The 16,778-nt window shown below is 44.4% G+C and overlaps 1 protein-coding gene across 3 annotated transcripts in view; it reads right to left on the reverse strand.

The window, feature by feature from the left end:
• LOC140165147 (protein CASP-like) overlaps positions 1–15,081 on the reverse strand; it is an 85,696-nt gene extending 70,615 nt beyond the window's left edge. For all 3 annotated transcript variants that reach the window (XM_072188587.1, XM_072188586.1, XM_072188588.1), the window contains exon 1: positions 14,978–15,081. In XM_072188587.1, coding sequence (XP_072044688.1) covers positions 14,978–15,043 — 66 coding nt within the window. In that variant the 5' untranslated portion in view covers positions 15,044–15,081. The remainder of the gene's footprint in view (positions 1–14,977) is intronic.
• Between the last annotated feature and the right edge of the window lie 1,697 nt (positions 15,082–16,778).

A 16,778-nucleotide genomic window follows, 5' to 3' on the forward strand; every position in this document is an offset into this window, starting at 1 on the left:
CTCATAACCGGTGCGATCTTACCTTTCCGATGTTGATTAAGATACTTCTTGCATCGATCCCGAGATGCGGAAAAAACCAATAGTCATTTTGTCCCACATAAATGAATAAATAACAAAACCCCGATCCCCGGTGGACTCACCCAAAAGGTGACGTCACACCATATGATAAATCCCTTATCCGACTTGGGATCCCCTACTCGGACCAAACTTGTAGGGGTGGCGGGGTCGGGATAATCAACATCGGAAAGGTAAGATCGCGACGGTTATGAGTCTACCAAACATTTTTGTTTGGGACTAGACTCAGTACACCGGTCGATCTTACCGTTCCGATGTTGATTAAGATACTTCTTGCATCAACATCTGAAAGATCGATCTAGCAAGTAACCGGACGGATGGAGGTACAAGATTGGTCAGCATCTGATCAGGGATCGGGAGCGGTAACGATGGTTTCGCGAGGTCAGAAAATATTTTCCCCAACGGTCGGGAAACAAAAAGACCACGCGATCACAGACATAAACCTCCTTACTTAATAAGTTTGGTGGTTAAGAATAGCGACACTGGTTCTTACCATGCTGAGTATTCTGTATAGTCTGAAAACCTGGTACCCGCAGACACCACCGTATTATGATCGCCCGAACAATGTCCCGGTAAACCTCCCGCCCGTCTCTGATTACTAACGTAAGCGGAAGTATCGTAGAGAAGGGCGAAGGTGGCTTCCGGGACACCGCCTGCTAGATCTCCTCAAGGGACAACCGAGCGGTATACCCAAGATGATGAGATAGCTCGTGTCGAGTGGGTCGTGGGACGCGAAACCTTCGCGATCCCCCGGACCCCACCAACACCTGGACCAGCCATTGCGACAGCGGCTGGACCGCAAGGCTCTGTAAGGGTGATGAATGCGGTCGTGAGTCCCTCGCAAGGCTTGTGTTCGGAAGAAATAGTGCTGCAGCGCCTTATCGGACACCCCAGCCTATCTTTGGCTTCAGCCGAACCTTGCCCAACCCTGGGGATTGGAGAGGGACGAATGTCGGTATGCACGCGCCCGTTCAGTAGTCACGAGAACAGAGCGCCCGAAACAGTGTCGCTCCAGTGTTTGTGAACACGGAAGCTAACCTCGAGACCGTGTGCAACTCAGCACCGCCGTCCGAAGCCAACGCCAAACCGGAAAGCCATCTTGAGAGTTACGTATTTAAGCGCCGCTTTTGACGGAAGGTCAAAAGGGTGACCCTTAAAGTAATCTAAGACTGTGTTGGGATCCCTTAGGAGGATCACTTTCCTTTTTGGTAGACACTCGTTGAACATACCGTCGAGGCGTAGACTAATAAGGTAACCATCGGCTATGATAGTCGACCCGTCTCGAAACCTCGGTGAATGGAGAGGACAGCTGACTTATAGCTGGCCCCAGTGGCCCGCTGAAGTCTTGCTTGGAACTTTTCTGTCAGAAACTCCGAACTAGCAGCACAGAGGCTCTAGCGGAGAGCTATTTGTCTCATTGCACCAAGCGTAGTATGGAGCCAGACTCTGGCTATACGCACGGAGGGTAGACTTCCGTCTAGCCCGGCGATGAGAAAAACAGCTTCTGATGAAAAGTATCCCTCCGCTGCGTGTTCCCTGGTAAGGGCCATGCAGCTAACTGCAGGTGCTCTAGTGATAGACTGGGTACCTCCGCTCCGGGCATCCGGAGTAGATCTGGTACCTCGGGGAGTGCCAGCGGCCTTGCCGCTAGCAGAATGACAATGCAGTCTTCCCACCCGATCTTGGCCACCACCCTCATGAGTAGTGAGATCGGAGGGACTGCATAAGCTGTCATCCTCCCCAGTCTATGGACAGGCGCCCACGGTGAATGCTTGGGGTCCGCGACCCTTGAGCAGTACACCGGCAGTGGATGATTGCGATGAGATGCGAACAGATCTTTCGAGGGGTGGTACATCCCTTGAAGATCGTCTGAGCGACTCTGCGGAGCAAGGGACCATTCCGCTGGTCCCGACACCCTTCCCCGTGACAGACTGACAGGATGCCGGTGACGCCCGCGATGTGTATCGCTCTCATCGTAATCTGCCTGAACTTGCACCACCCTATCAGGTGTCGTGCATGCAGGCTCAATCGTGGTGGCCCGGAGTCCCCTTGTCTGTTGGGGTAGGCTACCACGGTTGTGTTATCCGTCAGGACAACGGTATGTGATTCCACAATCACCTCCTCGTAAGCGAGGGAGGTTGATGTGAAACTCTGTCTCTATGGCCCCCATAGGCCCGAGACGGAGTCTCCGTGGATGTGGACCCCCCCAGCCCCGTTTTGACGCTATGGTCGTCACTACGTGACATACCGGGGGTGCAGGAAACCTGACACCCTGGGTCAAATTGGGCTGATGGGTCCACCACCAGAGTTCCTCTCGCGCGATCTCCGACAACGGAACCGCGAGGGATCGGGGGCGACGCCTGGGCCTGCAAGCCGGCTAGAAGGTGTAGTTCGGTAAGCCTAACGTAGAAACGGCAGTACAGTACGAGGTCTACCATACTGGCCATTAGGCCTACCACCTTCATCCATGCCACAGCGGGTTTTGCCCGAGACTCGGCCAAGAGTCAGGCACACCGCACCATGTTCGTCACCCGCCGGGTGAGAGCACCGCGAACCCCTGCGTGAGGGGGATCTGGGCCCCTACAAATAGTGGTGTCTGCGTCGGGACCACGCTGGACTTTTTGAGCTGATCAAAAATCCAGGGTCCCGCACCCTACGGACTATCAACCCCATGAGACCCGTAGTCTTCAGTGGAGTGCGTCCGTATATGAGCCAAACGTCCAGGTAGCAACTGATGTTGACACCCCTGTGCTTCAGATGCGCTGCCACCGCTCTGACCAAGAGTGTTAAACACCCTGGGAGAGATGGACAGGCGGATGGCGGTATCAAAACTGGTAATTTTGATCCTGTACCTAGAAGCGCAGATGCCTCCGATCTTGAGAGGCGATTGGCATATGCAGATAGGCGTCCGAGAGATCTAGCGATGCTGTTCCCATGCCCCTGATGGGGCAGGCTAGCACCGAGGCGAGAGTCCCCATTCTGAACCTCTTGGGCCTGAAGAACGTGTTCAACAGCCTGCGGTTCCGGATGGGGCTCCCGTCGCCAGTCTTCCTTGGAGCCAATGGCTCCAAGATCACCCATAGAACGGGGGTAGACCGGGACAATCGCCCGCTTCGTGAGAAGCTGTGTGATCCCTGTCAGTAGTGCCCAACGCTGGCGGCCGTCTGACGGCACTACTGTGGACCTCTGAAATGTGCAGACGAATGTGGGGAGACTGGGTTGCCAGTCTGTACCCCCCACTCACCACTGACCATACCCAGGCGCTCAAAGAGATGGTTTCCCACCTCTGGGTGAAAGCCATAAGCGGTCGATCCACTGGGAGATCCCCTGTGGAAAAACCGCTGAGCCCCCAGGAATGCTCTGCCTAGCTTCCCTTGGAAGAGCGCTTGCTCTTCTTCGGGGCTTGCCAGCTGTTCCTGTGCTACCCTTGCGCCTCCCAGAAATGGGTGCTGCAGAGGTAGTGGGCTCGGGTACTGTTGGTGGTGCATGGCCTGCTGAAGTCGGAGCTCCTACCCATGGTAAGGGCAGTTTCCGACCTCTTCAGAGTGCTCCCGTTGGTAGCTTCTTTGCACGGTCCTCCACCGTAGCGCAGAAGCATCCAAAGAGAAAAGGACCCTGCCTTTCCATCGCGTTGAGCGATTGGAGTGGCAGGCCCCTCCCGGCGCTGAGTGGACACCCTATGGGCTAGGCCCATGGAGCTCTCGTTGAGGCTAGCTGTTAGCACCGCTAATAGGCTCACCTCATGGAAGAGCTCAGATGTTGTCTGAGCGTGATACGCAGCGACATCTGGGTCCTCTCGGATCCCCTCAGGTAGGTCCCGTGGTCCTCCCGCGTTACACGCAGAGGAAGCGTGCAAGCACGCGGCGTCATAGCTCTACTGAGCTCGACAGCCCTACGATATCTACCCGTGAGGTTTGCCGGGAATGAGAGTGCAGGCGTCCCCTGTGAGGAAGCAGCAGCTGAGCATCCTACTGAAAGGATCCCTGGTCCTCCTCCATGGACTCCCCTTAGGGGGTGTCCGGAGGAAGATCAGTGCTGTTGCTCCCCTCGCGGGCAGCGGGGAAGGAGACTGTAGTGATGTCACTACCGGACTCAGCTTCGACTCCTTTCCCTCGCCCACAGTATCCGTATCATGCTCCGATGATGACGGTAACTGAGGACGGGCATCTGAAAGCGGGTAAGAAGGCATAACCACTGTGTGGCTCGCCGACTACCTGCCAGCAGAAGAGGGAGTACTCCCGCAAGACCCTGAGGTATCCGCCATGGCACCACTGGGTCCGCAAGCTCTCGCAGCCGTCGTCCTAAGCGCTAGCAGCACGGGCCTACCCTGATCAAGATCTGGGTTAGCCCCATGCCGGCTGGCCTGGTCAACAGCTGATGTTGGTACTGCGTGGCCATCGCTGGCGACACTTGCCACGGTGCTGGGCCGTGGAAGAAACACCCTGCGGCGGGTACCACGGGGCATACCCCGCCGGTAGCTGACCCTGAAAGGATCCGCTACCAGGGTAACCCCATGGTACTGCAGTACCAGCACCGCCTCCCCCCCCCTTGTTGCCACAGAGACTGTGGCGACTAAGGCGGGTGCTGCGGTACCGGTGCGGTATCAGCGTGGGTACCCGTGAGGGTTCCCAACTGTGGACCGCTGTACCCTCGCCACACTGCGTTCCCTGTTTGGGGATCAAGCTGTGTGCTGGCGTGGTACCGGCGCTGGTACTAGCGTAGGTGCCCGTGAGGGCTCCGGCTGTGTACCACTGTACCCATGCCTCACTGCGTTCCCCGCAAGGGGATCAAGCCGTGTGTATGGGTACCCGCTATACCGGCTGTCCCTTGGCTAGAGGGAGCTTGCCTAGTACCACGGGTAGCTGAGCGTGCATACCCCCGCTCAATCACCGCGCCACCTGAATAGGCAGCGTCAATCAATGGAGCTATGCCCTGTTGATTTGACAGTGATCGATCAAGAGAGGGTAATTGACCCATTGACGGTAATGGATCACCCACGCTCCGCTGGCTCTCGAGGACATAAGTGGGTTGTTGATCAGCTAGGCTGTTCAAGCTACTTACTGTACCCTCTAGAGCTTCGCCCAAGGTCGCTGTGTGTGGCGGACCACTCACGGCAGCTATGGGCGGGTGCATAGCGGCTACCACTGAAGTCAAGCCGTAGCTCGTCTTTGTAGCTGCCACCGAATGCACCTGGGTCGCTGTCCCGTGAGAGACTGCGAGCCCAACCCCTGAATAATCGCCAGCCAGTCCCTGTGGACAGCCAGCCGCTATTCTAGGGCCCAGGGTATCACTCGGCGGTCCCGCCATGGGAAGCTGCCGTGTGACAACCCCAGTTGGTTCTGCTAAGACTACACCCACAGCGTTAGCAGCGGTATCGTCTCTGCTGAACCCATGCATGCTAGGGTTCAACCCAGGCAAGCCCGGGTACCCTTGCATGCTGCCCGTCGCTGGCTACTACTGTGGCTGTTTGAGCCCGTGAGACATGCCTGCAACAGGCGGGTGTCCTCCTGCTAAAAACCCGTGAGGATTTTCGCTAGAGGGCTGGTATCCTCCTGCTACAAAACCCGCTAGGGTTTTCGCTGGTGGTTACCGCTCTGCTGCCTGCTACTTTGCTCCGACGTATAGTCAGTGCTTTCGCTGGCTGCTGAGCCTTCGGACGCGCTAGCAGTCCCCGAAGGAACCGCCTGCTTGTCCGGGGACCCGAGCCCCTTACGAGCAAACCTGCCATGACCCATAGGGGCTGTCACAGCAGAATCTACCGTGTCGACTGGTATCCTCCTGCTGCAAAACCCGCTAGGGTTTTAGCTGGTGGTTACCGCTCTGCTGCCTGCTACTTTGCTCCGGACGTATAGTCAGTGCTTTCGCTGGCTGCTGAGCCTTTGGGCCGCTTAGCAGTCCCGAAGGAACCGCCTGCTTGTCCGGGACCGGAGCCCCTTAAGCAGACCTGCCATGACCCATAGGGGCTGTCACAGCAGAATCCACCGTATCGACCTTACCAGTGCCCTTGGTAGATTTCTTCTTCGTCTTATGGCGATGACGGATCCTATCCCAATCGTCAAGCTGGAACTCGGAGAGTCCTAAGCAAAAGAAAGACATCTAGAAGATCGTGAGCACTCCTGTGGGTGAAACAGAGCGGGTGTGGGTCCCGCTCCGTCACCAGGGAAGGGCAAGCCCGACAGGGCCGAGGCGCAGCGAGGAGAAAAGGGAGGGGGGGCACTACCCCCCCCCCCCAACACGCGACTCAAGCCCAGTAAGCAAACCTGAGCACGGAGGCTGGTCGCTAACGTTAGTGGTAAAGTAAGGACTGGCTAACTTTATTACTAAAATGTCAGGCGGGTCCCTACCAATCCCCACCGTATGAATATCTGATTAACTCGTCTTTATTGGACGGTAATGAAGACATAACGATAGAGTAATCACCCTAACATAGCAACAATAACCTACCGTACATGAAATACAATGTGTATGTACAAACATCTATTGTAACTTACAGGCTGCAATGGTTGTTTTACGTGGGAAACAAAATGAATGGCGCCAACGAGCTGCCATTTTGAATTGCTCGTGTGTCCCGTATACAAAGCGGAGGCACGATATGTAGCTAAGTTTTGGATCGTTTTTGTCACTTTTTCGCCAGAAAATGCCGTCAAAACTATCCTCAGCGAACAATACCGGTTTGGTTTTACCTAAGGTGTGAAACTACAACAGTATATCTCGCCTTGGTCGAGAAATTGATACACAGTGCTATGAACAATCGATAGGCACGTCTGTGTCAGTCGGAGACCAAGGAGGATAAGGGACGATCATATGGTGTGGCGTCACCTTTTGGGTGAGTCCACCGGGGATCGGGGTTTTGTTATTTATTCATTTATGTGGGACAAAATGACTATTGGTTTTTTCCGCATCTCGGGATCGATGCAAGAAGTATCTTAATCAACATCGGAAAGCGGTAAGATCGACCGGTGTACTGAGTCTTGCATGAACGCGTCATAAGTCAATGAGCGCGTCTTGTATTTGCTTGCGGTTAAATTTGATTGATAAACAAGTATGATTGACAGTGTGAGTGTTAGGGACTTTGCCTGTTCAAAATCACGTTTTTAATTGAATGTCCATAGTCTATTTTTAACCTGGAATTTCGCGATTAATAAACTGGCAGATTCTAAAATCAGAATTGTTCAGTACTGAAGTGCCAATACAATTTAATATGACATGATATGTTGCATTTAATAATATAAGCCACTTTACTTTTACTGTCACTAATATAATTATATTAACTTTTTCATAACAATTTTATACTAGTATTTTGATGTATTAAATATCAGTATAATTTCAAGTTCAACTGAATGCTTTCATCATGATTAACATGCTTTTATTTATCAAAAATAGACTATGGCATAGTCTAGAGGTAGACATATAGACTATCACTATCAGTGTCCAAAATAAGGAAAATATGGAGGTTGTCCTGAGGACAACTAAAGCATAAATTCTGCTTGTCCCCAAAATGTGTCATATTTTTGAGTGCAAATGAAATGAAATATGGTATATACTTGGTGCTGGCTATTTTGGGCTCCGTTGCTTTAGTCCGTTAGCCTCAAGGCTCACACGAATGGTCAAGTCCTTCTGTCTGGCCTCGCACAAGTCTGTGAGGACCACAGACTGCACAGCTTTATTACATGTAGGAGCCGAGGCCTGAATGAGATTCATCTCAGTCCTGGTGCATTTACATACTTCTCCAAATAAGAGACTAGTTGATGTGTGTGCTGGTCAACTTCATCTGGTCTTGGGTATGCATCCCTGATTGACTATCAATTTGATAGTCAATCAGGGATGCATACCCAAGATATCAATGAGTGACTGCTGCAATTTTCCACAAAAGGGCTACCCATTTACATGGACTTGATTTAAAACCAAATCTTCAGTCTTTATGCTCCTAAATAAAGCAGATAGCTTGTCCAAGGAGAAATGTGCTGCTCAAAACACAGTTGCAGATAGTGCGCAGGATACGTACAAGATGTGCGAGTAAAAATGAACTCTAGATGCTTAGAGAACCTGGTGGACTGCAGAAGGCTGTAAAGCTCTAACTGCAGGGAGTGCTGCTGACTGGAAGGCTTGAACTGATGTTGATGTTACAGCTTCCACAGGCAGGCAGTTCCAAATTGGTATCGTGCTGATGAAGAAAGAATACTTGTAAGTGTCCCAAGATGCTCGGATGGGCTGATACCGGAGATGGTGGGTTAATCTCCCAACGGTTGGATGAAGCATGGCCCAAGGTTTCTTCGGATGACCCCAAGGGTACTCACTGCCTTAGATCGAATGTTAGCAATATGCTCTTTGAATGTCAAATCACTGGAAATGGTGACTCCGAAATATTTGTGACTAGCAACTTTTTGGATGACTTGTTTAGCTACATGTACATGTACAGAGTAATTGAAGACAGATTGCTGCTTTTTACGGGTGATGGTGAGATGTTGACATTTTGATGCATTGAAGGCCATTTGCCAACTGTCCGCCCATGCGAAGACAACTTGCAGATCTTGCTGTAATGTCTGATGATCTTCAGGTCCCCAGATTTCGCGGTATAGGATGCTATCATCGGCGAATAAGCTGATGTTGGACTTTATCCCACTTGCAATATCATTAATATATATCAAGAAGAGTGTAGGACCAAGGACAGATCCTTGTGGGACCCCTGATTGTACTGGGGTCCAAGATGAGCACTGACCATTGACGTTAACAGACTGATTGCGATCTGACAAGAAGCCTTGTATTCATTTGATGCCATAATGGTCTAACTTTGTGGCCAATCTATGATGAGGGACCTTATCAAAGGCCTTACTAAAGTCCAGCAACAGAACATCCATTTGCCCACTTCTATTCAAGCATTCTGCCCAGTCATGAACTGCCTCGATAAGTTGCGTCTACTGCAGGATCTTTTTTTCCCTGAAGCCATGCTGGTTGTCTACTATGATGTCATTTGCAGAGAGATGTTTGGACATGTGTGATAAAACAATATGCTCCATTATCTTGCATGAGATACAGGACAAACTGATTGGCCTGAAATTTGCTGGATTTGATTTAATCACTCCACTCAGTTCGATGTCTAAGTCATCTATGCTGGAGAATGGCGAGGGGCCCTTGTCAGGTACGGATGTCCAATTACACCAAAAAAAATTGCAGCCAAAAATACTGCAAACATTTCCCTCCTGTGCTTGCAAGGTATCAGATTATAACAGGACCTGCAGTCAGGTCCCTTACATTACCTGTTAAAACTGCTCATCTTCTGAAGACATGTGGTTTTTTATTTGATTCGATTTGAATTGTTCTTGTTTGACAACCCGAAAAAAGCCTCTGTAGATGAAGATTATTTATGTTGGGACTACATGTAGGACCTTTTTTTCTAAGTTACCAGACTACACATTTCACACTATGATCACTATCTCACATGGCGCAGGAAAGACCCATTCGGGAGGGGCGGTTAGTGGATTTTTGTGGTTACTCTTTCCTGAGCGATCAGAGTTAGAGTATATACGGTCATTTTCACGGTAAAGGGTGTAACTTTGGATTTTTAACATTTTGATCCGTAGTTTTCCAATAAAGCCACAGAATTTCATGATTTTTGGCCACATAAGTCATCTAGTTAGCAGCTACCTTGGGTAGCATAATCATCTTCGGGAGTTACTGCGTTCAGTTTTAGCAGGCTTAAATGTACCTAATATTGCCATTTTGAAAAACTGTAAAAAACAGTAACATTTTGTAAAACCCTGTGTTTTCTTCAGTTAGTTCATGGATAATTTTTCTTATCCTGAAAGTACGGTCATATGTTCAGTAAACACTGCCACATTAGATTTAATTGTGAACAGCCCTGTATTTTTGAGAACCGGACTTTGATATTTGTCGTTTGGAGGCTTCATTTTCCGTTAACAATTGTTAACAAACTTTGTGGGTATAGCTTTGGTTCATAATTCTTGGTTATTTCTTCACTTCTTCTTGATTCATAACAGTTGATATCTTAACTTGAAATGGGTAACAAAAATTAGTTGATTTGCAAGCTTTTAAAATTTTTATAAAATCTTGACTTCAAAGAGCCGATTTTCCGTTAACTTTTTGAAGCCTCGAAACAAACTGTTCAGCAAGCTTGGGCAAATATAAATAAAAGAGCTCATCCAATCTATTTATCAAAATGTAGCAAAGTAGATCCTCAAGTCACTTGTTTTTAAATCATGGAGATATATATCACCGTTTGAAAATGGGACCCAAAACAAACTTTCCGTTAACAATTGAAGCCTCCGAAACAAATGAAGCCTCCGAAACAACAGTAAACTTAATTATCATCTATGCATATCTAAATTGGTATGTTCCATATTGATATCTGCATTGTAATTGTTGCATGATATGTGCAGAATGTCATAAATAAAAAAAAAAAATTGATATTATCGTTAATGCTTGAAAAATATACTGATATCCAAGAAAGCCCGTTTCGGAGGCTTCACATGCAAATAACACCATACTTAACAAATGGGTGAAAAAATTATCATGTTATAAATCTGCAATATCTGCCGCATAGAATCATTGATTCAATACACACAAGAAAATAACAGCTTAGATGATCCCAACAGTGTTGTTTTCAAAAAAACTACTTCTGCCATGTTTAACCATTGTAAACATGAAGCCTCCGAAACAAAAAAAATGACTTGCTGTGATAATTTAATTTTTGTCACAACTGAAATTCAATACTTAGAAGCAAAGCATGAAAATTGGTAATTGTGATATTTTTTACCTATTTTTTCATGTCAACTTGTAGTAGTTAGCCAAATATTTTACTTTTATGATCACCTGTGTTGTTAACTGAAGCCTCCGAAACACAAATCGCTTGAATTGCCAATTCTAAAAAATAACTCCAATTTCTGTGAAACTTGGCTGGGAGGTTCCTTTCATCAAGTAGTATTTGTACATGAAGTTAGACATTTAAATTATTTTAGGAACCCAATTAAAACTTAAAAAATATGTTTAAGGTTGGGAAATTTCCATTGCAAATGACCCTTGATGTTAAAAATTTTCAAAATTGCAATTACAAACATAGCAAAACATGGTATAAAATTTAACTTATATCTGTTGACTTACTTTGGAATGGGATTTCACATGTATTCCAGCTTTCATGTCATAATTTTCTGGGCTTATGTAAAATATATTTTTTCTTAGATTTTAACCAAAATGTTATGGAAATGTCAAATTTTTTATCAGAAATCAAAAGGTTTAAGCCTTGAAACACTATTTTACTGGAATTTAAGTTGCTTCTATGCATGATTACAGTAAACAGAAACATATTTAAGTGGTTTGAAATTTTGACCCTAAAAATCAAAAGTTACACCCTTTACCGTGAAAATGACCATACATGTACTTGGTAACTAAGAACAAAAAACAGGTCCTACATGTACTCAGGGGTAGCGCTAGGTCGCTTTTCAGCCTTTTTGGGGTCCCGGGCCCACCTAAATAGAGTTCAGACCCCCTGTTTTTAAATTTTCTGCAAGTTCAGGGGTCCCTGCAGACCCCCAGTTTTTCGATCTAGCGCTATTGCAGACATACTATTTATGCTGCATTTGTGCAACTTGGACTCACCAAACTCTACTCCGGACCCCCTACTTTTTAATTTTCTGCAAGTTCGGGGGTCCCTGCGGACACTGGAGTGTTTAGTTCTGGCGCTACACCTGGTCCTACTCGTCGGACTAGTTGGGATCCATTTGGATACCAGACAGGTTGGGAACAGTCAGGGGTTTAAAACATTAATGCTCTGCATGCAAGCCATAGGCTTCAACATAAAAAGTTTTGAGATATTTTCTCAAAATATCAAGAGCTATATAAAGAACCACTGGTCCAATACTAGGCTTGTTTGTAATCACTTTCATGCATTTTTCATGCTGATTCCGAATATGGTGATGAAAAATTACAATTATGAAATTTGTCGTCTGCAGTCGACACCCGCGTGGAGAGAGTAAAACAACCTACTATTTTCGAAACTGAATGTGAAATACATATAGGACAGGTACACACGTGTATGGCTCTCTGATGGGACCGGCGACTTAACGTCACCTCTGAAGGACGGAGTACTTTTCATGATTCATTTACCCAATTCTAAATGAACCATAGAGGAGAGGTGAAGTCTGAATTTAATCACAGATGCTGCCAAATAATTTCTATTTCAGACATTCCTGACCCCACCCCCAGTCAATATCCCAGCAAATCTCCACTGCCGTGGTGGTTTAGGCTCTTGGATTACACAAGGTCCTTGTTCAGGGATGAAAACAAGCACTGACATAATTTCCTGAAACTGCTTTAACATTTCCTGAAAAAGTATATTTCCCTAAACTTTGTACAGGGGAAGATCCAAGCAAAATTTCCTGAAATCAGGAAATTTCCTGAAGATTTACATCCATGATCCCTGCTTGTTGACGCTGTGTGGATTATTTGACGGTATTCTCATACTTGCTTTTGTTCCACGTCCGTAACCTGACAACACAGCTTTTGGGTGTGTTCACATGTATCCACCCAAAAACACATAATACATTTTGTTGGTTTTCGGTTCTTGCAATTATTGATGCTTGCAAACATAAAACAAAATTTGTGGAAAAAAATCAAAATATGTCCCTTTTAAAAGTTTAACTTTAACAATTGTCCTGCTGCTAGGAGCAAGACATTAGTCTTTATCATTTAAACATAATGACTATGGAGTATCCAATAACATCCCAATGATAAACATGGATAAAATGAAGATACTGGGTCATTCATAGTAACTACTTTTTAAACACCAACAACAGATAGTATACTCTATTAACTGAGTGATAGATCATAACAATCAACAACAATATCAACAACACAATTTCAATTTCTCAAGTCTTATTTTCAGCTTAGAAGTTAAATATCGTCATTATTTCAGGGCTCGAAATAAGGAGGGCCCAAGAGCCCTCGGCCCCCAAAATCAGTGAGGGCCCGCAAAAGACACATCTGGAAAGCCCAAATGGCCCGCAAAATTTGTGGCAATTTTTCTCACTTTTTTGTCGGGTTCATAGGTTAAAACCAATGGCCCAAATTCGGCCCCACAAAAATTTGTGAGGGCCCTCAAACATTTAAGATCAAGGGTCCAAATGGCCCTCAGAAATTCTGGCTTATTTCAAGGCCTGCATTATTTACAACATTTTTAGACTTGGAGTACTTTTGGCCTTATATTGGACAGGCTGGTCATATGCTGTTTAAATACCGGGTACGGTATAACAATGCCACCGGTACTGAACTATTTAGGCAATGAATAAAAAACCCTGTTCTACCGGCTGACTGACCCAAATTGTATATTTTTGAGATTATTTTTAGAATTTGCTATACATGTATGTACAATTTTACTTCATGGCTTTTACTTCACAGGAAAACAAAAATCCTGGCACACCAACCCTACTTAAAACTACTTCACAAGCAGGCCTTATATTAAGTATGCTTGGACCAGGAGCTAAAATGAGCTCCTGGTCCAAAAGATGGCTCCTGGTCCTATAGTTTGTAGTGTAAAGTATTGGACACACCAGGAGCCAAAACTTGGCAACCATGGGGTAAAAAGAGCCTGGGTGCCTGCTTAATATAAGCCTTGTTCACAAGTTTGTCTGTCCCTAAAAATTAAAAGGTCTTTTTTTTTGTCGCCCAAGACTGTGATGACTGGTGAGTGGACAGACACTGCAATAACTCTCTATGTATTTGTCAACAAATAAATTGTCAAATATTTGAAGTTATAATCTGTAATACTTCAACAAAACATTATAATTTATAATTTAATAAACCAAGCAATATCATCATGATTATGTGCTGGCCCATCTGATCTCATTGGCTGCAAAATTAGGCCAAGTAAAAAATAAAACATGTTTCACGTCCGGGTTTTCGAAAAAAAGGAGGAGGAGGGGTCTTTTTATTTTCTATTTTTTACCGCAAAATTGGTGTAAATACCCATATTTGGAGCTGTTTTAGCGTATACAATAATGCCTGGAAAAAGAAGGAGGCCCTTTTTTATTTGTTGTTCTGAGAGTTACACCCCCTCCAATGAACACAAAACCTTCCTAAAATGTTTCTTGTCTCTTAACAAGGCTATAGAAAGCATTCCAACTTCCGAGACATATTTTTTGAAAAGTTATAACTGAATTTCAAAAAATAAAAAAATATTTGAGGAAACCTAAAAAAAGGAAGCGGGAGGGGACGTGAAACATGTTTATTTTTTTATTTTGCCTTACCAAAAAGGAATGTGCTGCTTCTTGGCTCGAGCCTCGGGTCATTGACAAGGCAGTCAAAGTTTGGTTGTTTTTGACAGCCGACAGAAAGAAACTCAGCTTTGCCACTACACACTTTACACAGCCATGACAGCAGAGGCGAAAGGACGGGCATCAGATTACACTGCAGCACCGTGCGCTGGACCCACTCTCATGATGTATGCACAGCCACGACAGCACAGTCGACATGGTCGTACTATTAATTTCTTCTAAATTACGTGCATGCGTGTGTCAACATCACGAATAAATTGCAGAAAAAAGACATGCCTTTTAACAGAATCAGTTTTCTTTACATTCTATGACGGGACCTTCGTTGTTTACAAACAATGAATTACGTCATTGTCAAAAAGTAACCCTCCACATCGACAATCAAAACACGATTATTTTGCCGTTTCGATTATTGCGAATATTTCCAGGCCCCATTCAAGTCTACGGCAATCCACCATATTGATGAACGGGAAAATGGTAATATTTGATCAATTACTGATACTCGTCAATTCGCTCTTGAAAAACAAATCCAAACAATCTTAAACAACACGCAAATTATATGCAAACCATCCAAAAGGCTAGAATATGTTACAAAATAATCAGAAAGTGCAATTTCTTACCTGTAATTGTGGTAAATCGAAGTTTTTCCAGTACTCGAACATAGAGGCTACATTCGCTGCAGCCATCTTGATCGATTTTGGGACAAAGAAAAACGAACTCTCGCCTTTCTGTACAAGAACAAGGCGAGATAGCGCGAGATAGTCGAAACCAATTTTTAGAGGTATGATTTATAATTACGCCAGTTCCGTTTGTACTTTCATCAAAATAATAACAAATTTGGTGTCAACTGGCATGAGAGGACTTAAACCTTGATCATTTGAAAACAAGCGGTCGTGTATTGAAAGCAAATTATTAATTTCCTGTCAATTAACAAAGTAGATTTCAATTCTCCCTCGATATATTAATTATTGGTATATTCCAAATATATTCCCGTTGCTGAACTGAATCCATTGCTAATTGCAAACTCTTGCTTTAGAGATTTTGCTGTCTCAGATTAAAGTGGGCACTATAATATGCCCTGGATCAAAATAAATTCCCGCGAGGTCACAAATGGCAATAAGTAATTTGTATAAACCCTGTTTGTAACAGAAAAGTCAGTGCTTTTTAGACTATAATTTTTTGAAACGAAAAATTGCTAAAACAATTATAGTTCCATTCAAAACTTAAATAAAAAGAGCTCAAAAGGTGTCTATCAAGCACAAATTTTCCATCAAGCCTGGGATGGCATTTTTTTCTAGCTTTAGCCGTTGAACCCCCGCGCCCGGCGTTGAACTAAAAACTGCAGTTATAACTATAGGCCTACTAGTATATTATTTAATACATTAGTCTTATTATAGAAAAATCAGCTGTTTTTTCACCAAAATTTATTAATTTTGGCTGAATTTTTTTTAAAAATATTTTAGAAATATTTTTTAGAAATATTAATTTTGCAAAAATGTTCAGATTGTTTTAAAAGATTTTATTGAAATGTTCAGGTAATTTTAGCCTCCAGATATGTTTATATCATGAATCTCAATATTTAACATCCCAGCAAACACAAAAACGTTTTTAAAACGTTTTAAATAAGATTATATTTTGGGTTTTGGTTTAGGTAAAAACGTTTTAATAACATTAAAATGTCGGGTTATATAAAGGTCATGAAATCGTTTTAAAACGTTTTGTATAAAAACACACTACAACAATATTTTTAAATGTTTTCGAAATGTCATTGTAAACTATTTTTGCAAACATTTTTGGCCAAATATTTTATCAACACTTAAATAACATTATGTTGAAATATTTGCACCCAGCAAAAACAGAAATGTTCTTAAAATGTTTTTTCAAAACGTTTTAAGAACCTTTTAATAACGTTATTAAAACGTTATTGTAAATATTTTGGGAAAACATTTTTGCAAAATATTTTTCAACCCCAAAATAACATTCTGTTTAGAATGATTTTTACCAAGTTTTCAAAAACGTTTTTGGAATGTTATTAAAACGTTTTTATACCCTTTATATAACCCAACATTTAATGTTTTCTGTAAAACATTTGTGTTTGCTGTGCAGTAAATTACCAACAAATGTTATTTAATGTTAAGAAAACGTTTTATACCATTAATGTACCCTTTATATAACCCGACATTTAAACGTTTTCTGACAACCTTTTATAACCTTTTGCGAATGATGTCGAAAACGTTTTGTGTTTGCTGGGATGTCTATATATTTGGGGAATTACAATAATTTATTTTAATTCCCCGAATATATAGACAATGCTTGGCATTTTAATTTCAAGCATTCAAAAACTAGAGCGATAACCGCACCATAGCTGAACCATGTGGCTTTGGCAGTATATTGTAGGCCTAGCGCCTATACCACTGTCAC

This window comes from Amphiura filiformis, chromosome 11 (assembly GCF_039555335.1).
Source record: "Amphiura filiformis chromosome 11, Afil_fr2py, whole genome shotgun sequence".
NCBI classification, from domain to species: domain Eukaryota; kingdom Metazoa; phylum Echinodermata; class Ophiuroidea; order Amphilepidida; family Amphiuridae; genus Amphiura; species Amphiura filiformis.